General features: G+C 38.4%; 1 protein-coding gene across 5 annotated transcripts in view; it reads left to right on the top strand.

Moving 5' to 3' along the window:
- Positions 1–2,439: 2,439 nt before the first annotated feature.
- KLHL5 (kelch like family member 5) overlaps positions 2,440–22,731 on the top strand; it is a gene marked incomplete at its 5' end in the record, with an annotated part of 49,466 nt that continues 29,174 nt past the window's right edge. For 2 of the 5 annotated variants that reach the window (XM_082281400.1, XM_082281399.1), the window contains 2 exons: positions 2,440–2,518; positions 5,318–5,410. Coding sequence is in view for 3 of the 5 variants with exons in the window: in XM_082281397.1 (XP_082137523.1) it covers positions 17,029–17,405 (377 nt within the window). Of the gene's footprint in view, positions 2,519–5,317; positions 5,411–17,028; positions 17,406–22,731 lie in introns of those variants that run through there. The other 3 variants (XM_082281397.1, XM_082281396.1, XM_082281398.1) reach the window with 2 other exon arrangements.

The following is a 22,731-nucleotide window of genomic DNA, read 5'->3' as shown; positions in this document are numbered from 1 at the left end:
GAAGATTTTTAAAAAATGAGTCAGACCCTCATTATAAAAATTAGTCAGAACCACTGAGTCAGTTATGGGGATTTTATAGTTTTATTTATATACATTTGCATGGGGCTAGGTGGAAGATAATGTTATACAATAGAGGATCTTTCAGACTTTAACAGACTATGTATTTGGTCTTTGCAATCTAAAGTTCTTGGTCTGGCAATCTGTGATATACTAAGTGCAATGAACTGAGGATGAGCTGTTCATATTATCATTGCTGCTGAATTCTTAGAAGATAACAGATGTGTTGCCAATCTGTCAAGTGTCTTCAGTTTGCATTTTACTATTCTTTACATCACAAGAAGACTGGATAGAGCCATTGCTATTTCTATACATCATAGTCACAATTTTTCAGCTAAACTTTCCAGTTAAAAGTGAAGTACTTAGTTTTGACAACCACCATGATATTCTATAAATTTTTCTTATAGAAGAGACTGCAAAGAACATTTCTGAAATGTTCTGAATAAAATACTCTGAATAATGCATATGCAAAAACAAACAACTTGACTCAAATATAGGGTAATACAGTATGGAGGATTTCATTAATTCAGAAAGCTGTCTTCTGAAGTATTTTTCCCACAAGCCATTAAATATTGAGTACTACCCAAATGAAGCAATACTGTTGAAATTAAAATAAGAAATGCCCTACAAACTTGAAATGCTGATCTTGTCATCTAGTTATCTCAGACGATGAGTAAGGCAAGTGGAAGCAAATACAGAATTCATTCTATAGAAAGAGTCCTAATGAAGCTGTAGTGCATATAAATTTATTAATATGATATTTTAAATGTAGCACTTTTATGCAATGAAAGCAATTAAATCAAAGCAAAATGAACTCTGATTTTTTGACAGTATGGTATAATAGAAGCAATAGGATACAAAAAATCATAGGAATGAGTTTAAAGGGAAAACATTATGCAATTATATGTCATCCATTAGCATTGCTCCTTAAGTATCTTCCGTATCAGTGTATAAATGCACTTGTATTTTCCAGTTCTCAATGTTGTATGGTGTTCACCCATCCTATCTGCCCAGAAGGAATGGAGGAAGTACTGGAAAACAGCAGGAGGACTTTTCAAGTACTATGTGTATCTGTCTCTTTCTGATACAGACTATCACCATTGATGGTAGTGCCCAAGGTCAGAATAGATATTGCCCTGTAGGATTACACTCAAGTTTAAGCTGATACAGTGTTAACCTGTGGAATATGTTGAGCTTCAGAGTCTACAGAAGGTGGCTTCCAAGAACTCTGCAGTAAGCAGATGGGGAATATCTATTTTAGGGCTATTGTGATGGCAGAATTTAGTTTTGTTTCTGACTTCAGAGTGCCCATGTATGATCTGTCTGCACATCCCCCAGGGACACCGTAAGTTTTAGGCACTGCTACCCTCGGGCAGTTCTGCATATGTGTGTGTGTGTGTGTGTGTGTGTGAACTGGCTGAATCGTGTGTGTGTGTGTGGCCTGGCCACACACCAACCTGGAAAACATGAGCTTTCTTTCCTGGGGACAAGCTTCCCTCCACCTAGCTAGTAATTTTTACACAGCTGGAATGACTAGCATCTTTGAAAAGCCATCCTTCAGTCAAGCTTAGATAAAACCGGCTCAGTCGTTTAATGCCAGCCGGGATGAGAACTGTCGAAGCGCACAGCCGCACAGGCCGTATTTCCGTGCGGAACATGTATACCTCATTGCTGCGTCAAACCGGCACCGCCACGCCTCAGCAATGGCCTCCTGTGCCCTTCAATCAGTTTTAGCAGTTGGAGGTGCATCTGGCTGTCACACAGTCTATTAAATTGGAAAATTATTCAACCTCTGGATGGCAGCGGTCACTGGTAAGTCATTGCGTGACGAGGGCAAGAGAGGCTGTGTGTGTTTGCACTTGAGGCAGTTAGGACCAGCTGCCTCAGCATCGAGTACAGGGTCCTGGGAGGAGGTGAAAGGCTGTGGTGTGTATTACCACAGGTTTATTTCTCTTAAATGGAGCAGCGGGCCGCTACGGAAGTGTTTGGCTTTGTGCTTTTGGAAGAAAGGCAAAGACACCCAGGGACAGGATGCGGCGGACGCCGCCTCCTCTGCCTCTTCCCCTGCCCCGCCGGCAGGGGGCGCGCGGCGAGATGGCGCCGCAGCCTGAGGGGCGCGGCCCCGGCCCCGGCCCCGCCCCGCCACACGCGGCCACGCGCGGCTCCCGCCCAGGGGCAGGGGGCGGGGCCGCGGGGCGGGGGCGCGTCCCTGTCTGGTCCCGCCCCTCCCCGGGCCGCCTGAGCGCAGGGAGGGGCCGGAGCGGGGCCGCGGGGACGCGGCAGCGGCGGGCGGGATCGCTCAGTGCCCGCGGCTCCCGGCGGACCGGGAGCGCTGGCGGCCGCCGGGCGGGGCGGGAGGAGAGGGGGCGGGAGGGGACGGGAGAGGGCGCGAGGGCCTTCCTTGCGATTTTTTTCTTTCTCCGCCCCCTCCCAGCCGCGCCCCCTTCCCGGACCGTGAGAGGTGAGAAGGGCGGTCGGGGCTCGGCAGCGAGGGGAGGGGGCCGCGGCTGCCGCGAGGGGGAGGAGAAAGCGAGAAGGAGGAGGAGGACGGTGAGGGCCGGCGCTTGCGAGGGGTGGGGGCGGGTTCGCCCTGACCGCCACCGGGCTCCCTCGTGCCGGCGGGCTGCGGAGAGGGGCTGCAGCCGCCGCCCGGAGGGGCCGGTGCCCGGTGTCCGGGCACAGCGCGGCCCGGGGGAGCCGCGGCGCTCGGCGGGGCAGTGCTGGCTCTCGCCCGAGCAGGGCGGGGCGGGGGTGGTGGGGCGGGACACGGCGCGGGGTCCGGTCCCGCCGAGACGGGCAGCCCCCGTGGCTGGCTCGGTTCAAAGCGGTCATAACGGAGAGCTGGTAAAAATACACTAACACAGGTCTAGGGGACTTGCCCCCATGTCTCTTAACCTTTACCATCACAGTATGAAATAGTGGTAAACAATTTTTTTTTTTTTAATTTGAGACTGGTCTCATTAGAGCAGCGACTGACTGCCAACTCACTACATGGAGAGCGGCGTTATTAAACGGGGAACAAAAAGAAGTCTAAGTGTTGAACATCAAACAGCTGCTGATTATATGTATTACTGGTTTATGTTTTTCCTTAAAGCGTTTTTGTGGCTTAGGGCTTTGAGCTCGGACTGGCTGAGCTGCGTGAGCAGCGGGGCAGCCCAGCTGAAGCCCAGCCACCCGACGCTCGTTGTCGGCTGTTTGGGCAGTAATGTCAGAACCGTAAAAAGGGAAGGCTTGGCTTTGTACTTTTCTTTTACTTAAAAGTTGATGGTGAAATTATAAGAGCTAAACTCCAAATACAGTCATCTTTTGAAGAAAAAGGTGTTACTCAGGTCTTCTACGAGCATGAACAGGAATAAAAATTTGAACTCACAGTAATGTTTGTCTAGATACAAAAGCTATACCAACTATGTATTGTATGGGTGGATCCTCTTTAAAAACAGATCGCACGATGTATTTTCATGAGTGGTTCATCAATTTTGCTGGAAACAATCTGATTGTTTCTCATAAAGGTATTTCTGCCTGGGAATTCCCAGAGGCATCTGTGGATTAATACTACAAAAAAAAAAAAAGGCACCTTGTTCCTGGAATTCATAGGTGCATTCCTGATAGGGCAGATTGTATTCCCATCTTATGTTTTTCCCTTTTCCCCCTTGCTGAACAATGTTAGGGAGCATAAAGCAGGATAAAACCAAAATAATAGTAATAAATAATAACCCTACTCCGAGTCAAGTAGTGTTTTCCTCTGCCATGTGTCAACTTCATTGAACCATCTATCCCTCAGTCATGTCCTCTGGATGGGCAGGTCCACTATCAAAGGCAGCATGTTTACACCATGGCAGTAGATTAACACGTGTTTCACAGAAATGCAATAATTGCTAATTTAAAATAGAAAAGAATTTGAGTGAAGATGAAGAAAATTATGGTCAAACTAATTGCAAGATGTTGCTAACAACGACAATTCATATTGGTGGACTTGTTCCAACTCTCTGGACTTTGTACCACCCGTGCTTTTAAAAAGATTATTCTTTGCTTATGTTTATGTCTTGTGGTTTTGTTGATGTAATTCAGTGTTTCATGGTATGGTAAAGAAGATTACCTAATCAGACATAACATGACCCAATAATGAAAGTTTCTACAGCTCTTAAGAAAGTATAGTATGATTTTACATTTCCCTTACAAAATTCTTACAGTTTCCTCTTTCCATAGCAATTAAATTGATTTTCCTTACAGCAGTCTTACCACATAGAAAAATGCAGTAGTTGCAAACCTAGTTATCCACTGTTTGCTTTTTTTCTTAGGAATAGAATCTTTCATTCAAAGTTTACCAGCAAGGCAATGCTGATTACATACACATGTATTATTTGGCTGTGTGGCCTTAAAAAACAGTCATATGGGAGAGATGAGGTTATGTGCTCCAGAGGCAAGAATGAGGTAGTATTACCCTTCAGAGACCTGGAAGGTTCTTGAAGCTAGTAAGAAAGATCAGACCATGGGAGGTCACATATTAGGTATCACATTATGCATGCAGGTATCATGTAAGGCTACTTTCTTTCACTTCAAAGTGTGTATATAATTTGTTTGGTGCCAAGCCAAAAGGAGACACATACTATTTCAGCAGGCTAGGTTTTATGAGTAGAGTCTAAATTTGATGAGAAAAATTTTAGTGGCCTGTAAATAGGTAAGGGTTGAGAACCACTGTAACTGTGAGTTTTTATAGAGGTGCTCCATTTAGGGAAGCATGTTTAGTGGAGGTACTTAGCTTTATTCACCAATACAGTTAGTGTTATTCTTTGGCACCAGTGTTCAGCTTAAGTGCTTCATGTGGCAGATCAGTTCTTCACTGCTTTTCCCTTCAGGGAAGGGAATTGAAGAAAAGGGTGACAGTGGACTAAAGTTAATGTTTGTTTTTGGTTTTTTTTTCAAGAGATGCTGTCTTTGTAATCCAGTGGTTCTTGAGAGTTTACATATTCACATTTCATATTAATTTCTCCTCTTTTTTGTGAGTCTTTGTTGATGGGTATGTAACTTGAAGTTGTGGAAGGAACTAAGGTGACAGTTGTTCAGTGACACACTTTTAGCATCTTCCTATCAACAAGTGTAGGAATCACAACACAAATTGAAACTAACTGAGCAGAGTAGGGAATCTGAACAGAGTCCTAACTGAACAGAGTAGGGAATCTGCTTTTGAGATTATTCCTTTTTTTTCTCCCCTCCAGTGGGTGGTTCTTACTTGTCTGTACTGTTGTTTTTCTGCCTCTAGATTTTCTTCTGCTACCTCAATTTTTTTGGAAAGAGGAAGACAAATGGAACTACATGATTCTTTGAACAACTGGAGATGATTCCAGTGTCATAGGTAAGTATTGTATTTACTCAGTTCTAACAGTAAGTTATGCCACAAGGAATGTGATTTTAGCCCACAGGGGTACAGAGTCTTCCTCACACCTGAAATTTCATCCTTCTTTTTGTCTTACATAGCACATCTTGTAAGGGCTTTTTTCTGGCAAGTGTGTGTAAGCAGGAATGACTGCTCTTGTGGGCATCACATTCTAGTGTTGGGACCATTTTTATGTGATGCTCTTTATCAAAGCATGCTTTATAGAACTCTGTCAGCATTACTGTAAAGTTCAATTTTGATCTTTTCAAAATGCATGAGAAGCCTTTGAATCTTTTAATCATTACAGGAAAAACAGGAAAATTGATACTGAATCTGTTAGAGAAAATACTGCTTTATAGAAATTCTTATGAATAAAGGCCCAGCAAACGTACAATCAAATCTCATTACTCCAATAATACTGACTGGGTTTCTGTTTATTTCATTTTTTTTGGCAGGAAAGTAGTAAGAGTGTTCTAAGCAAAAGTAATTTTCAAGGGGAATAGCTTTGACATTTGTACAAAGCAAAAAGATAAAAGAATATTGAAAACATGAATACATGCAAGAATCTAGCTTTATCTGAACTCTCTGTAAGGTAAAATACTGCTGAAGAGTGCTAAGGGTGACAAAAGCAATCCAACTAATTTAGAAATACTAGGTTTTACTAAAGTGAAAAAATCTGCTTTCTTGACTGTGAGATCTCTCTGCTTTGGGAATATTGATAAATTCCTTTAGAATTTACTCATGTGATACAAATACAGAAGAGAGATAGTCTTTCTCCCTGTTCGTGTTAAGATCAAGTCACAGTGTTTCCCTCCTCAGTGAATCCATATCCATGTTGGTATCTTCCACCATAGGTGACATCAACCCTTTCCCGAGATTTAGAAATTATTAGAACTGGTAAGGTTCCTCAGAAATTACTTTATGATCCTGTGTTTTCACTACTTTGCAGTAGTTCAAAATGTGGTAGCTCCACCTACCAAAATAGCCAACCTCCTTCAGACTGTCAGAATTTGTGCAGGCTTGACCTGCACCCTTTCTACAGTGGTCATGAAAGTTAAAAGGGACTTGAAACAAATGCCAAAATGTACTCCAAAGAGAAGGAACTGAAAAGGTTGATTGCTATGGGATATATCTTTATTCCCATCTTACTGCAAGGTAGAATGACTAATTATCAAGCAGGGCTGCTGATTATTAATCATCTTACGGGCTTTGCTGGCGTTTTTCCAGAGGACAAATTTCTGTAAAGTTGAGTATTGATTTCAATCTGTTCAGAGGAATACTTTGCCAATTAATTACCTCTTCTGGCAATTCTAAGTGCAACCGATATTAAAAATCCTGATGTCTTCCATAACACAGGATATAGTTCAAAGAAAAATTTTTGAGTAGTAGCTTGGATTCTTCTAAGGGTATCCATCAGATTTTCAGAGTTAATGGAAAAGTGTTTATAAAATTGTACAGGATGTTTTTGTAAAACAGTGAAATCTAAGTCAGAGTGAGTACTGGCCTAATTTCTTTGAAAATGTGTGTGGATACACTTGTCTCACTGCCTTAGCTGATGCTTTTGTCAAAAAAGCAAATATACATTGTATTGACTCTATGGGAAAGAACTCAGTAAGAGACAATGATGATATGATCTGTCTAGAACAGATTTGAGTTGATTTGGGTGGAAGTAGTATTATTCATTACAAATAAAAAAGTTCACACCATTCTTGGACCTGCTGTAGCCTTGGTCTCAGAACCAACAGAACTTGTCAAAATGAGGCTAAAGTATGGCCTTAAAACAGATTAAATATTCACAGCACCTGGCTGTGTTGTATGATATATATTTATAGTGTAGAGTAAGACAAGACTCAAGTCCATAGAAGTTTACTAACATGAACAATAAAGAATACAAATAGTCATATGGCTGAATTAGCAAATTAGTTAAAAGTTTACAAGCAGTGTGTATGTGGTGAGAAGATGTAGAAGTTCATAGGAAGATGAGATTTTTATTAGTGGTTTTGATGATTGGATTGTTTGCAAGCAAGTTCTTACTTGTTACCAGAGTAGATGTTTTATGTTGACTTTTGCACAAATAAGCTATTAGCCTGACACTTGCTGTGAAGCATTATACCTTGGTTATCCATATGCATTTGTCTGGTAGATACTCTAAAATGTATTCTAATATGCTAAAAAGAAATATTTTTGAATATTAAATGATCACTTTATCCTTGCCAAAGATGAAATCAAAGTTTAAATCTTACTCTTTTACATGCAGTATGGAAAATTATATTTTTGAATGTAAATGTAATCACAAGCTTTTGCATTCAAACTATAATGGGAGCATTAAGTAGGTAAGGTATTTCATAATGTTATCATAACTTGGCTTAGCAAAATCTTCACCAAGCACCATAGCATTTTAAACTTGGAAGTATTTTTCAAGGAAATAAAAGTAATTAACTAGAATTAGTCTATGAGTTTATAAACATGTGGGCAGATCACATGATAAGTAATAGAACTTCACTTTGTACCTCCTCTCACTTCCTGATAGTTTTTGTAATTAACAAATACAAACTTAAGTTGCACCTTTGCATAAGAAATTGTCTGATGATTCAATAAAAGAACAGTTGTACTTAAACCAGGTTAAGTGACAGTTTCAGTGAATATTCGAACATTATTGTTGTTTGAAAACTTATGAACTCAATGAATGAAAAAATTTTTACAAATACTGCAAGCTAAGTAAAGAATTTTTAAAACTTTGAAATGATAGAGAAGATAGATGGACAAATGATTGCAGACCATCTGAATCTGAGGAGATCTACGTGCAGTAGCACAACATATAGTTTTGTATTTCTCTTAAGAAATGGCCAGAGTTGATATCAGAGAATGGAAAAAAACACATGCTAAGCAAATAAGTAATTTTTTTATCAATTATGCTTTCTCCTTCTGACAGTTTAGCAGTCTGGATTCAAGACTTTTCCCTTTTTTGAGCATGTTACTACAGTAATAGACATCATGCCCCTGGGAGTGCCAACAATATCCTGTGTTCTTTCTAGTACTTTGTTTATATTGCTGGTGTCCAGTTCTTGCTCTCTGTGCAGAGCAGGAAACATTTAAGGATTCCTTTAAAACCAGGGGTAAGGCAACTAAGACGGGATCAGTATGCTGTTTAGGATAGCTGAACAGTTAACTCTGCAAGTACTTCAGTGATTTAAAGCTTTAATAGGTGGTCAGATTTCTGCTATTGTTGCCTCTGTGCTTAAGCTCATTCATATTACACAACCATGGAAAGGTAGGAGCTCAGAGCTGTGTTTGAACAATCAACCAGCTTTTGTGTTGATTTCTGTTCTACATTATTTATAAATCTTGGGCTTGGGCGATATATGTAGCCACCCAGGCTTCCTCAGAAGCAAAGGATAGGCGGCTTGTGAGTCTGTAAGTTCCCCAGGCAAGTTTGGTTTATGTCTTGTGGTTTAGTCGGTTCTTCCCTAATAACATTTCTTCTACTTGCCAATTTCAGTCAAACTCTGATAGAACTGAGCCCTTGTTATGTTTAAATTCCTGAAAGGTTTTGAAAATACAGGTAGGTAGGGAAGGCTACTAAGTAGTACTATTTGACCTGCCAGCTGATGAGCCTGTTCTTGGTCTGAATGTGGCAAAGAATTTGCTTGTCCTGCCTGTTCTGGTACTTGGTAGGGAGGGATGTGCATGCATGTGAGATTAAGGGAGACTACGTGAGATGAAACATGGAGAAGAATTGTAGTTACTGTCAGAAGAGCTTGTAAAATAAATTGTAGTGGGGAATCTGAGATTACTTTCACGTGAAACTCTGGAGACAGAATAAAGAACCTAAGAAACCAGTTTTCTGATTGTGGTTAGGAATACATGGTGACTTGATGCATAGCTTAACCTGAGATTTAATAGTATCCAAGTACAGAATTAAAATATATTTTTCCTTATGTGCCTCAGATACATACTATTTTAAGCAACATTGATCCAGGCAGAGGACTAGTTTTGTTTTAGAGTGAGGAGAGTAGTTAAATATATTGTGACTTGTTCTGCATTTTTTTTCCTGATAATACTTCCTTGAGTCAAATCACTAGAAAATCAATGGAAGCCGTTAGTTAACATCTCCAGTTTAATCACCTTGCTTTTACTACTTTGTGAAGCTTATTGTAACACGAAAAATCTATCATCAAGTTACAATGCTTGTAATAAAAGCAAGTGATACAACACATTGTATTCCCTCCTCAAGTAGAGTCACCAAGAGCAGCTTGCCCAGGACCACGTCCAGACCGCTTTTGAGTTTCTCTAAGCATGTAACCTCTCTGGGCAACATGAAGTCAGTCATCCTCATAGTGAAAAAATTTTTCCTCATGTTTAGATGTTGTGTTTTAGTTGTTGCCTATTGACTCTTGTCCTGTCACTGGACATCCCTGAAAGAGCCTTGTCTCCATTTTCTTTGAAATTTCCTTTCAGTTATTCATATTTATGAGACCCCCTGAGTCTTCTCTAGGCTAAACAGTCCCAGCTCTCTCAGACTTTCATCAGACAGAAATGCTCCAGGCCCTTCATCATTTTAATGGACCTTCTTTGCACTCCCTCTCCAGTATGGCCATATCTCTCTCATACTGCTGAGTAGAGTGGCAGGATCACTACCCTGACTTGCTGGCAGCACTCCTAATGCAGGCCAGAGTGCCATTAGCCTTCTTTGTTGCAAGGGCACACTACTGGTTCATGTGCAACTTGGTGACCACGAGGTCCTTTCCTGCTATGTGGCCCACAGTGTGGGGTTGTTCCTTCCCAGGTGCAGGATTTTACACTTCCCTCTGATGAACTTCATCAAGTTCTGAAGGTTGATATTGCTCGTGAAGACAGAGGGCATTCAGTACCTCAGCCTTTTCCATATCTCATGTCCCCAGGGCCCTGCCCCATTCAGCAGCAGGCCCATGTTTGCCCTCGACTTTGTTTTGTTATCTGTGTACCTACACAAGTCCTTCATGTTACCTATGATGTCCCTTCTGAGATTCATCTCCAGGTGGGCGAATGGTGGTAGAAATCTTTATTTGGAAGGACTTTTATGAGAAGTTCTGTTTGACATCTGCAATGTTATGCACAATTGGGTTCTTAAAATGTCATAAGTACAGTATTGATTCTTAAAATAGAAGTTGTTTTTCATATTTATGAGACATTATGATTCTTATAAACATTCATCTTGATACTTATAAACTTTGATATGATTCTTATAAGCATTCTGCCTATTAGTGTGATGATTGTTGGTTTTATGCTTTGATCATGTGTGTTGCCTTTCTGTGAACCCTGTTTTCTGCAGTCCTGCTTTTGAGTTGCAATAATCAATTGCACACAAGGAATTCCAGATGAGATCACACCATTTGTTTTATAAATACGTAATAAGATATGATATCCTCACATATTATCTCTTAGGCAACCTAAAGTTTCAGCTGGGGGTGGGCTTAACTGAAGCTGTTAACTAAACAGAAGTCCTCACTGAGAGAAATTAGTTTCTTGAGGTGTCTTTTGGTATTAAATGATTCATTTAGAATGCTCAAATCTCTGTCTTGAAATGCTTTGCTTCAGTAGCTGTGGCATTGCATAGCTTGACATTTAAATACGGTGTAAACTTTTTGCCCACAGACCTCTATGTCTTTCTCTTAGAAGTTTGTGTAGTCTGGTATGGAGCACTATGTTGCATTACCTAATCACTTGCAAATCTGCTTCTTCACTGTTTTTTTAATGTGCCATAACCTGTTGGATTATTATATGGTGCCTAATGTAGAACTGTGAATATTTGTCATTTTTTACCAAATAAACATCCACTCTGCTGTTGACAATGTTGGTAGTGTTGTCCTTTATCCATTTTTCTGTGAGTGTTTGAGGAAATCTGAATACTTCTTGGTGAAATAAAACTGCTGCTGTCTTGGAAAAATGTTAAAATATTGTCTTTAGTTTGCCAGCAGATTTGCCTACAAAAGGAAACGATCTCCTTGTTATTTTGTTTTGATTTGCCTCAATCTTTCAATCTATCCTCTGTGGTCCTTTGTAACTTTATTAGGCAATACCTTCCTAAACTGGTTCGAAAGTATGGCTTTACTTTCAGCAGGACTTCTTTAAATGTCTCCAGAACAGTGTTTTTGTCACCACTCTTCCTTAACAGTGACATTTCTAAAGGAGATGATTTGTGCTGCACTACTACTCTCTCAGAGTACTGTCTCTACCTTGTTTCTATTCGAATTGGTGCTACCAGTATTCCTGGAGTGTATGAATTGGGAATGTTTTGCTTATCTTCTCCTGGTGTGTTGCTGCTTGACCCCTTTGGTACAGAAAACTGGTTCTGTGTTTTGAGAGACTGGTCCTTCACAGTATTGTCCATTTTGTATTACAAGTAAGTTTTAACTTAAAAACCACATCTGACCTGGTGGACTTGGACTGCAAATTTTTTAAGAGTGAGTAAGCTTACTGTGCTGTTTACTTAGGAATAACTCTACGCTATGGCTTTACCTGTAGATGGTGCAGCCCCTGATAATGCTTTGGTATTAATTGAATAAAGCAATGTTAATGTTTTAATCTTAAAGAAATATAAATGTCGTGGATCACAACTTCTGTTGTGTGTGAACCAGTATGATATTTGAGCTTGGATGTGACAGTGTAGTCTTGTATTACATGTGGAAATCTCTCTTGTTCCCCCCCCCTGCCTTGGCTGAATAAAATAAACAGCAAACCAGGCTGTTGTTCTGTACAGGTCTTTTCATGCCATTGTTAAGGTGACTGCTCCAAAGTCGGTGTTTCAAGGGAAATGTACAATGCAAAGTGGCAGAAAGTTGCAATGAAGTACCAGTAATTTGGCTACAGCTTACTTCTGCCAGTAAGAACAATCAATCTAAATACATAAAGTCAGTAGCTGTAGGATGTTTTCATCTCTTTCTCCAGGATGAACTGTGCTGTAGCTGCTGATGTAAGGCACTTTTCACATAACCATGAACAAGAAGTGTTTGCATTTATATAAAACTCTGGGATAGGAAGTGATTATTGTTTTATAGAATAATGAAGCGTTAATATAGCAATCTTCCTGAAGTCCTTGTTGACCCATTTCTGTAACTTTGGGTCTGGAACACAGGAATAGGGAAGAAAAAAGAAAGTGAATATTTAAACCTTCTAACATCAGTGTAATTATAAGCAGAATTGCCGTTTGAAGTTTGTCTATAGCAGTTTTTTTGAGCAGTTATTTTAATGCCTCAAATTAGTATTTTAAAGTTTGAAAATCCCATTTTAAAAAGTGTTAAATTTTGAATGCCTTTTAATGCTGTTAGTATGTATTCGATTAATTGATGAACATCTTATCGCCAGGGAACCTTTCTTATATTTTCAAATACACATCTAAAACATTAAACTAAATCACTAAACATTGACAGTATTACTTTTTCACATCTTAATGTGTCTCCTTATGTCTAAAACTTATCTTTTTATATTTAATGCTTTTGTTAAGCAGTATTTGTTCAAGAGAAAAACAACCCTTGCAGTCACAACAAAGACTTTATGTAATTATTTTGACATTTACATTCTTAATTGGCACTTAAAAGGATCATTAATATCTTCTCAGGACTAGCTGAGCTTTTATGGCCCCTTTTAAAATTCATTTGACATACTAAATACACTGAAAATATTCTGTCTGAATTGCCTTGAAGTTGAGTAGTGAAAGATTTTGGAGCCAAATCATAGTAGTGACAGGAAAAATGTTACCATGAAAAGTAGTGTGAGATTTGAATCTTAAAAAAGTATTCTATAAACATGTTTGTTTATTTGAAAACTTGATTAATTTCCTTTGGCAAGAAAAAGGAAAAATCATAATGAACAAAAGCACTCAGCCTTATTATTTAAATAATAATATTTCCGTATTTCCCAGTGATACACTCTAAATATAAAGTACACGTTCCCTCAAAATATACAGTAGAAATATCTTAGGATTATAATTGTTTAAATTTTAACTAGTTGTGCTGGATTGCAATCTTCCTTTAACACTCATATGGATAAATGTATATAATATCAGAGAATGTCAGTGTAATAAATTTTTTGGTTAGTAAAAAAGAAAGGTTTTTTGTCTCTGTGCAAATAAACTGAAGATTTTTAAAAGAGCAATTTCTAAAGCGGTCATGCTATGTTCTTGGTGTTCCTATTTACACAGTTGCAGATTTAACATACAGCATTTGTTTAGATGTTTCTTTTTGTTCACAATCCAGAATCTGGGAAACTGTCCCTCACTGCTAACTGCAGGGATTTATAGCTTTGTGAAGCTCTTCATGTGAGAGAATTTATGTGCTTAAATGTTCAGGTATTCCTCTTGAAGGAATATCAATCTGTTCAATTAAAAATCAGAGTTCTCAAAATTTTTTTCACAGTAAGCTGACACAACCTCATTAATCTAAACAGAATTATGTTCTCAAAGGTGACAGTGTACTTATATTTGAAATGTTATTTTGATTCACCACAAAATAGAAACTGCTGCAGTGCCCAAGGTCAGAAAAAATGGATATAAGCACTGTTGTTTTCTCAATAAACGCAAACTTTTGCCTTAGTAGTTGAAAAAATATTTCAGAATCCTTGCCAAGTCTGTGTATAGTGTGCTTGACTAAGATGGGTTTTAGCAGGTTTCTTAGAAATGTGTTAGTGCATTAGAAAGATGTGTGATGGGAGGCCATGGAGGGTGGGCATTTGGATTTGTGAGCACCAACCACCAGATGAGATGTCGAAGATGAGGTTTGGGTGATCCTAGTGAGTGGAAGTCCTAACAGTCCATTATTTGAGATCTCCTCAAAAGTCTGTTAACTCCTGGCTGGGGATCTGATAAAAGATGTCACATTATTCATAGTAACAAAGATTGTCCAGAAGAAGAGGCCCTCAATTATTTCTGAGGAATACTGTCAATTTAAACTGAAGAATTAACTGGCACTTGTCTTATCTTGTCATCTGTAATACAAATGTTCCTATGAAATAGAGAAATATTTTGGATATTTATGCAGTCACTCTTAGAACTGTAATTTTGAGAGTGTGTAGAGGAGTTTCTTTAATCTAGAAAAATGAAAGAGAATAGAAAACACTTTTGTGGTTGGTCTGTTAAAACTACAGCACATTTTGTTTTCTAATCTCTGTTTGAGCCCATAGCTTTGCAGCCAAAGAAGAGCAGTAATTGGGCTGTATTTGCCAGTAAATCAACGAAAAGTGCTGAAAAAGCACTAGAATCGGCAAATCTGCTGCTGTCTTAGTAGACTTGTACTGGGACAGCTTGAATTTTAAATCAGTCTGTTATACAAGAATGAGAATGCAGGTCACTCCTTATGTATAATGGGTTTACCATACCAGCAGAAATAAAGGTACTTAAAGCTTACTTTTTATAGTTAAATGGATGATTAAAATATTACTGGTTTGATGAATGTTAACAAATACACCGATTGCTTGTCCTACTTCTTCACCCTTGATGAACACCTGGCTCCAATACAAAAGGATTGTATTGGAGGAGAGGATGAATAAAAGGATGCCATTTTGTTTTACTTCTTAAGCCTTACTCTGGTTTCACTCAACTTGCAGTTACACAAATGATGGTATTTGAACACTACAGTTAAGTGTTTAATAATTAGCTGTATGTGTAGAAGATGAGTAGGGTCTGCATGTCATATCATTTTGGTTAAACATCCATATAATTTTAATGCTAATATATAAAATCATTAATCCTTTCCTAAATATTTCCCTGTCTCTCTGTGTTTAAATTAAATCCCCAGGAAAGATGGTAAGAGCTTTATAGATTTACCTACTTAATCATCTTGCATCCAAAGTACCTTCAGCTGTTTTCTGGAAATGCTGCAAAGGTCTCGGTATTTGGCTTCTGGTAGGCCATGATGCCAGCAAGGTACACACTCTGAAATGTATCTTTGAGGGAACAGCTGGAATGCAGTTTCTGCAGAAATGAGCTTTTGCTAGCCTTTGTGAGAAGCACTTAGATAAATAAATGTACTCTGGGTGACAGTGGGTGAGCTTTCCAGGTTAAAACTAGCACTTTCAGCGTTGTATTTCCTCAGAAAATAGCATGATACTCTCCTGGCACTGAGTTTGAAACAGTGTTTGGGTTTTGGGTGGGAAAATTTGGCACTGTTTAAGTTTTTGTATGGACTCTGCATATAGCCTGTTTTAAAGAGTGCTGCAGGTATCCTAATTACATGGTTCCATATTTTGGAGTTCATCATGTTCATCTGAGAGATAGTGGCTTTCACTTTTGATGAAAACTGTAGGATAGTAAAGAAGCACTTCCTGTAAATTTGTTGCATATGTATCCTGGAGAGTTGAACAGAGTAACTGAACTGTAAAGTTTGAAAACACAGATCCCTATATCGAGAACTGATAAAATCCAATGCCGCTTTGTTGTTCTAAAATTGTCATTACAATTTGCATGTGACTGAAATTAATCTCAGCATTTTATACCTAACTAGCTTCCTATGTCATAGAGGAAATAGGCTGGTTCTCATGGGAGCTGTAAATTTGCCATAATATATTTTGTGCTTTTGGCTTCCTATTCCTCGTTTGAGTAAAAATTTTTGCTGGATATTTTAAGATGTTGTGTAAATTACCAATCCTAGAGGGAGTTCTGTCTCAAAAGTATGCATCTCTCTTTTTCACTGTTCATCACAGTACTTCTAAGGTGATGTGGAACAGCTGATAGTATATGATTAGAAAGAAGCCTTTTGAGCAGTTGTCTTACGTTGTTTATTTTGCAAGGGTTTATCTGGTGTCTTGCAGTGACCATTTGGCTTTTTCTTGCTTTCTGTTTTAGTGATGTGTAAGTGAATGGAACCATTAGATCATTTCAGATAGAAATTTTCTGTTACTGAAGACCTAGATTTGAATCAAAGCACATCAAGATGAAAGGCTTTATAGCCTCCACTTCTAGTCCCTTGAGCCTTCCGAGGTTGTTCCTGTCCTTTTTAAGTTAGTGCATGTCCTATAATGGGAACAAGAATTATTTACAGTTCTCCCCAGCATAATCAGTTATCTTTGGGTTGGTTTTAAGTCTTCTCTGTAAATTTATTTTTCAGGAGTGTAGAAAGGATTTAATTTGATTTTTGCAGTTTTTTCCCCTCTGTAGTAGCAAGAGTTAACAGAATAAGAAACAGATTGTAAGATGCAGTATAGGAATTGCTTTGCTGTCATTTGTGGTTTAAGAAAAGGGGGTGGTATTTAGCTCTTGAAAGGGTTTTAATGAATATTGTTTGGTGTTTTTGAAACCTAATGGTCAGAGGCAGCAACAGAAACAGCCTTGGAGCTTTTAGGGTGAAGTGATTAGCATTCTTCCTGATGGAGGTGATTGTTTCACCTCCTCTTTTATCTCAGCGTTTTTCACTGTCTGTTGCCTTTTGTTTATATTCAAATGGCATACCGTTAAAGAAGCCTTTTTTGTGTGATTGCAATGCTTCTTCCCCTCCTTCTGTAGAAAATCTGCTTGCCATAGACAGGCAGAGCATGTGTTTCTCTTGTCTTGGTTGGGTGCACAATTCTTCTTTTATGTTTGCTGCTTCTTACCCTGTTGCCTAGACGATCGCTGGCTTTCACTAAGAATGTCTGGTTCTCGTAAAGAGTTTGACGTGAAGCAGATTTTAAAAATCAGATGGAGGTGGTTTGGTCATCAGGCATCAGCCCCTAACTCTGCAATTGAAAACCATCAGGAGGACTTCTGGAACAGAGGACAAAATGTAACAACTGGCGGCACAAAGTTTTTAGATTCAGGTAACTTACCTTTAACATCAGTTGGTTACAGAAGGTCCAGCCAACAGGATTTCCAGAATTCACCTCTTTGGCCAATGGCATCCACCTCAGAAATCCCTGTATTTGAATTCTCAGCAGAAGACTGTGGAGGTGCACGTTGGCTTGACAGACAAGAAACAGATGATGGAGCAAGTGAAGAAGAAAATGAATCGGACAGCAGCTCGTGCAGGTTAATTATTACTTTCCTATTGTGAGAAACGTGTTTTCATTTCATGTTTCTAGTTAGCATGCATATATGGGCTAGCCTTTATTCTGGACTAAAATGTTTCAGAAACCTAGCAGCTATTGTACATCAGAAACAGAAAATTATAATCAGGTTCTGTGTGTTTACTAGGACCTTTTTTAAAAGCCTGTCAGTGGGGATAAACAAAGCTCAAACATGGATGCACTTGTGTTTTAAACAGTGTACAAGTACATGCTGCTATGAACAAGGTACTGCCCATTACATGGTAATGTTACAGGATGCTTTCTACATTATTTTGAAGTGATACTGATTGTTTAGTTATTTCAGTTAGGAGAAATTTATGAAAATGTAAGCTGCTTCTGATTCTGACCTCATGTTTCCATGTGTGTCTATAGAAGACGGAGAATGAACTGTAAAAAATACACTATAAATCAAAGAAAAAATTATATCTGTTGAAAGTCAATCAGTTTTTTGCTTTAAAGTGATTGCAGTAACCCATTTGGTTGTCTTAAACTGTGTACCTAGCATAAAAAGGAAGAATGGTTTTATTGCGACTGTAAAGATGTTTTGGTGTTCTTTTCTTACACATTGCTCCTAAAGATGAAACTGTAAAATTTGTTCTTGAGTGAAAATTGTTTACCAGTTGTTGTAAATTAGGCAAGTTAATACCCTTTGTTGTGAAATACCAGTTTAATTCTTTTATTTCATTTACTGCATAAGTCAGTCATTCTTCACTAAAAGTATTTTTCCTGTTTTGTAGTTCATGTAGTCCATAATACCTTACCATTTCAGAAAATTTTATGATGTTTGCTTTCTTGCTTTTAAGATAGCTTTGCACTGATGTGGCATTTCAGAAAATGTGGCTACTTAAAAGGGTACAGTGTTTAATAAAGGCTATTAAGGACAGATCAATCTACTTATAGCAGTTTAGTGTTTTTCATTCCTTAGGACAAGAATCAATTTAGTGGAAAGGCAAAATAGTCCATAATATAAATACTGTTTATTGTATATATGACCTTGAAAAATTCAAGGAAAGGAAGGAGAGTAAAATTGCTTAGAAATGAACACAGCATATTTGCTTTTATCACCACATGTCAAAATACTAGAATTACTGGGAAAGGAAATCCTACATACTGCTGCATCATAACAGCAGTCTCACTGTGCTGCAACAACTATGTAGCTGTAAGTAGCATACCTCTGAAGAGATCCTGTTTTAAATGACATTCAGATGTGAATTTTTAAGTAGCTGTGTCACTGGATATGATACAGGTATAACATAACCTTCCATTTCTGCAACATATACTTGTGATGGGAAACTTTTATGTACAGCATTACCCCAGTTAGGATATTCTCTTCATAGCAAGGTAATCATTATAGGAAAAAAACATGTCATTTAAAAAGATAAAAATGTAGATTGAAAATACTACAAATTTGGTCTTAATTTTAAGAGAATAGTGTGCATATGGCAAAACCAATTTGTTACTTTGTAGAATTGGAGAACTGCAGATATTTATTTAGGAGGTTGTAAAAAGTCTTGGTTTTTTTGCAAACAGTTGTATACTAGAGAAAATGCACAAAGGATTTGAATAAATTGGAAGTATCTTTTAAATTATGTGCTTAATCATGTATAGCATCTAGAGGTTTTTGTATTTCTGTTACTGTCTTCTAATTCATGCTAAAGCTTACTTACATGCTTTAAAAGAAATAATTTAGATAAATTTTGAGTTCAGTGTCAGTACAGTTTAATATGTAACTAATGGTAACGTAGGGACTTGCTTTGTGTTATCTGTATCTCTGTCTTATGGGGAGACTGTACTTTATCCATGTTTTGTTCACTTTCTTTGTTAAAAATGTATAAGCTCTTGGACAGACTACATAATTCTGCCTAACACCTGGAGTTTTTCTGATATTAAGAACTTAGTTAAATGGTTTTTCTTGGTAGTCTAAAATATGGCTTCTTATATGTTGACTCGAGGAAAAAAACCCATACCAACACTTTCATCCATGTAGTTTTCAAAGGGCTTTTTTTCCCATGATGAAAACCCTCTTACTTCCTTTGCAAATAAACTGTGTGCATGAAAATGTCCTTTAAAAAACCTTTTGTAGAAGTGACAGAGTTACCTTTCTGCTGTGCTCCTCTGTAACTTACTGCACAGTTACAAACCCTAAAAACATGAAGTAACAGAAGCAGCTCTGCTGCTTGGTTTGTATCAGTCCTTCCTCTTTGCCTTGTCATGTAGCACTAGTAGAAAAGCATTTAGATCAGGTCTTTGTCACTATGACATCATTTAGATCATTATGTGATTCATTTAGAGGAGAGCTGCTGTCAAATTAATTTGGTGTTAGTATAGCGCTCAATTCCAAGTTTATTACCAGATCTTTGACTAAGGTGGCATCTGAGATGCAGACAGACCATTCAGATTCAGCAGTCAGAGCTAGTCAGCTGTAATACTGTTCACATCATACTCCTATGTGTCATTTGTAAGCAGCGTTAGCTCGAATGGTTGTTTACTGGGACAGCGAGTTTTGAATTCTTCTGCAGATTTTCATCTCCTAGATTTCCTCTGTTGCTGCTGTTTGTTAACTCTCCTGCATCCCTGAGGCAATGATCATCCTTTGGATTTGAACACTTTTAAGAATTCTCCATCAACTGTGCAGACTCTTATATAGAAAGTATAAGCTTATTAGCATTAGATTTGGTTTTCTTAACTTTTTTTGTGGTGCCTTAGCAGCAATCTACAGACCTTGAAGGCATGGTGGAGATAAAGCTAAAAATACCTAGAGCATACCTAGTGTGCAGAATGTTGTATCTGGTTCATTTCATCCAGGCATGCATTAAAATACTGGAATTACTTTACTGTAGATTGAAGTAGGGAAATGTATTATAATATAATATAAAATGTATATTTATATTTGAACATTAAATAAGAGCAGGATTCTAGAATTCATCAGCTGTGTGCTGACCTTGAGCAGTTTAGTAAAATGTCTGTAATTACTTAAAGACAAGGTCTGAATGTACCAGGTGATGGCAACTCTGCAGTATTGCTCTGTATGATAAGTCTTGGAGTTAATATGTTGTAACTTCCAATCTAAGTCTGCCTCCCCATCCTGAGTTTTTAAGCTACAGAATCCTTTGATATGTCTTTTCTTTCACCTCAGACTCACTGACCTTTGAGGATGTAAGTTCTTTAGGAATTCTCCCAGGCTGTCATGGCTGTGGCAAATGGAACTGGAAAAAGATTCGTAAAACAGTTTGTGGAAGGAGGGGCATTTAAATTTTTCATATCCAGTCACAGGGTAACAGGCACAAATAGCTTTTGAAGCATTATTTTTTCCTTTTTTTTTCCTTTTTTTTTTCCTTTTTTTTTCCTTTTTTTTTTTTTTCCTGCAAATACCGGAACTATTGGACTGTCGCTTTCGTGTTCTCTTTATAGATCACTGAACCTCAGTCTTTCTTTCCTTCTCCTGTTCCTTCATTATGGAAAATGGTTTGTAAGTTACTAGCTAGAGGACAGGTATGGGATTGAATGTCTTTAGATGAGGGGGAGAACTAGGCTTGACTGTTGTGTCCTGTGCTTTATTGTGGGTACTGGAAAACAGATGCCACTGCAATTATTCTTCCTTATTGAACGAGAGTGATGAATGAATTCTGTGTGGAACGTACACACGGGCAGATTTACGGCTGGCAACCTCCAGTGAGGTTGTGATCCAGCAGGTGCTGACTTAGAAAGCTTTTTCCTTTGTTGTTTCTTCTTCTTTGTTATCTGCAAAACACTTTGTAAGGTTGTAATGTAAATAAAATCCTGATAGCATGTGATTTTTAAAAATTATTATAATTGGAGTTACTTTGAGGAATATGGGTTAAAATACAGTTGTAGCAAACAACCAAACCAACAAAAAAAATCCACAACATGTATTAACACAATTGAGAATGTGCTAAATTGTGATATGGAAATGCAGCATAATTTCCTAAGTATTTGTGTGTCGACCAGCGACCTACTCTTTCCGCTTCTGTTTTTGTTTTTCAGGGCTGCTGGCTAAAGAGTCGCTTTCACTGAGTACTTCTTGCTCATTCCCTTGAGAATGCCACCCAGTTGTCCAGTATCATGTTGTCTGTGGTTACATGGTTACATCTTTGTATGAGCCCATGATTCAGTTTCCAAAATGGCCACAAAGAATACTTGTTCCAGCCTGTTAGAGGGCCAGTGGTGGAGCAGAAGTGACTCGTGGGCTATGGAGAGCAGGGAAGAAGTTGACACATAAATAGATTACTAACCACAACTTCAGCGAGAACACTTAACATAAAGTCCCCCAAGGGAACTCAGTAGGCAGGTATCTCATTTCTGATCCATTATTAGATTTAGCTCTGAATTAAGTACCAAACTGCTTGACTTTTTTAGCTACCTGGCTACATGCAGAAAAAAACCCCAAACCAAAACATACCACAAAACCCAAGACCAAATCACAACATTCCTCTCTACAGAAAATCTTCTGTTGGAAATTTAGATTTTAGTTTTGAAGAGCTCTGTCTTTTAATGAGTATCCTGCGCTAAGGAGTGAGATAGGTTTCATGGTGAATTTAGCCCCAAGCATGCTGCCTCAGTTCATGACTTCTTTGTGGAAGCAGGGGTCTGGATGCAGATCTTGTGAAATTACATCCTTCCAAATATTATGGTAGATCCAGAGTATTTTATAAGTTGCCTGCATTGTTGAAAACTAAGTAGTAGTCAGTTAAAGAACTGTGAGCAAGAAAATGTGCTTTCCACAGTGTATATAATTAGGATTCATTTCCTTTATCTCCTAGGCCCATGCATTCCTTTTACATTTTCTCTGTTCCTGTTTTTTCCCAATCTTCTGTGTTTGTGTATATGGATGGGAATAATTTTTTTCCCATCCACTCTTGCTTTTCATTTCTGTTGACTTCTGCTGTGCTAGATCTCAGACAAAAGGCTTTGTGCAATAGGAGTGGTGGTGTATTGATGTGTTTCTTTGTGGTTTTTTCCCCTGCATGCCCACATGCTTTTAGTAGCTGAGTTTTGTTCTAACCACCTTAGGCTAAGTGTGAAACATAAGTGGTAGCGAGTGGTTGGGTTCCTTATTGCCATCCTGCCATTACTTTTCAGTTTGCCAGGTCTTGGTGGATGTTCTTCCTTAACCACCTGACAGCACTCCAGATACAATTACTGGGCCAATCTCTGTGTGTCTCTTAGTTGAAGTGCACAACATGAAATGATCGTACTTTTTTCACAGGGGTCTAGATTATGTTTGGAGGGAGAATGAAATTATGAATATGAAGAAAAATAAAATAGCA

Source organism: Coloeus monedula, assembly GCF_965178545.1.
Source record: "Coloeus monedula genome assembly, chromosome: 5".
Taxonomy (NCBI): domain Eukaryota; kingdom Metazoa; phylum Chordata; class Aves; order Passeriformes; family Corvidae; genus Coloeus; species Coloeus monedula.
Note: the sequence above shows the minus strand (reverse complement) of the source record. Positions and strands in the feature narration are given on the sequence as shown.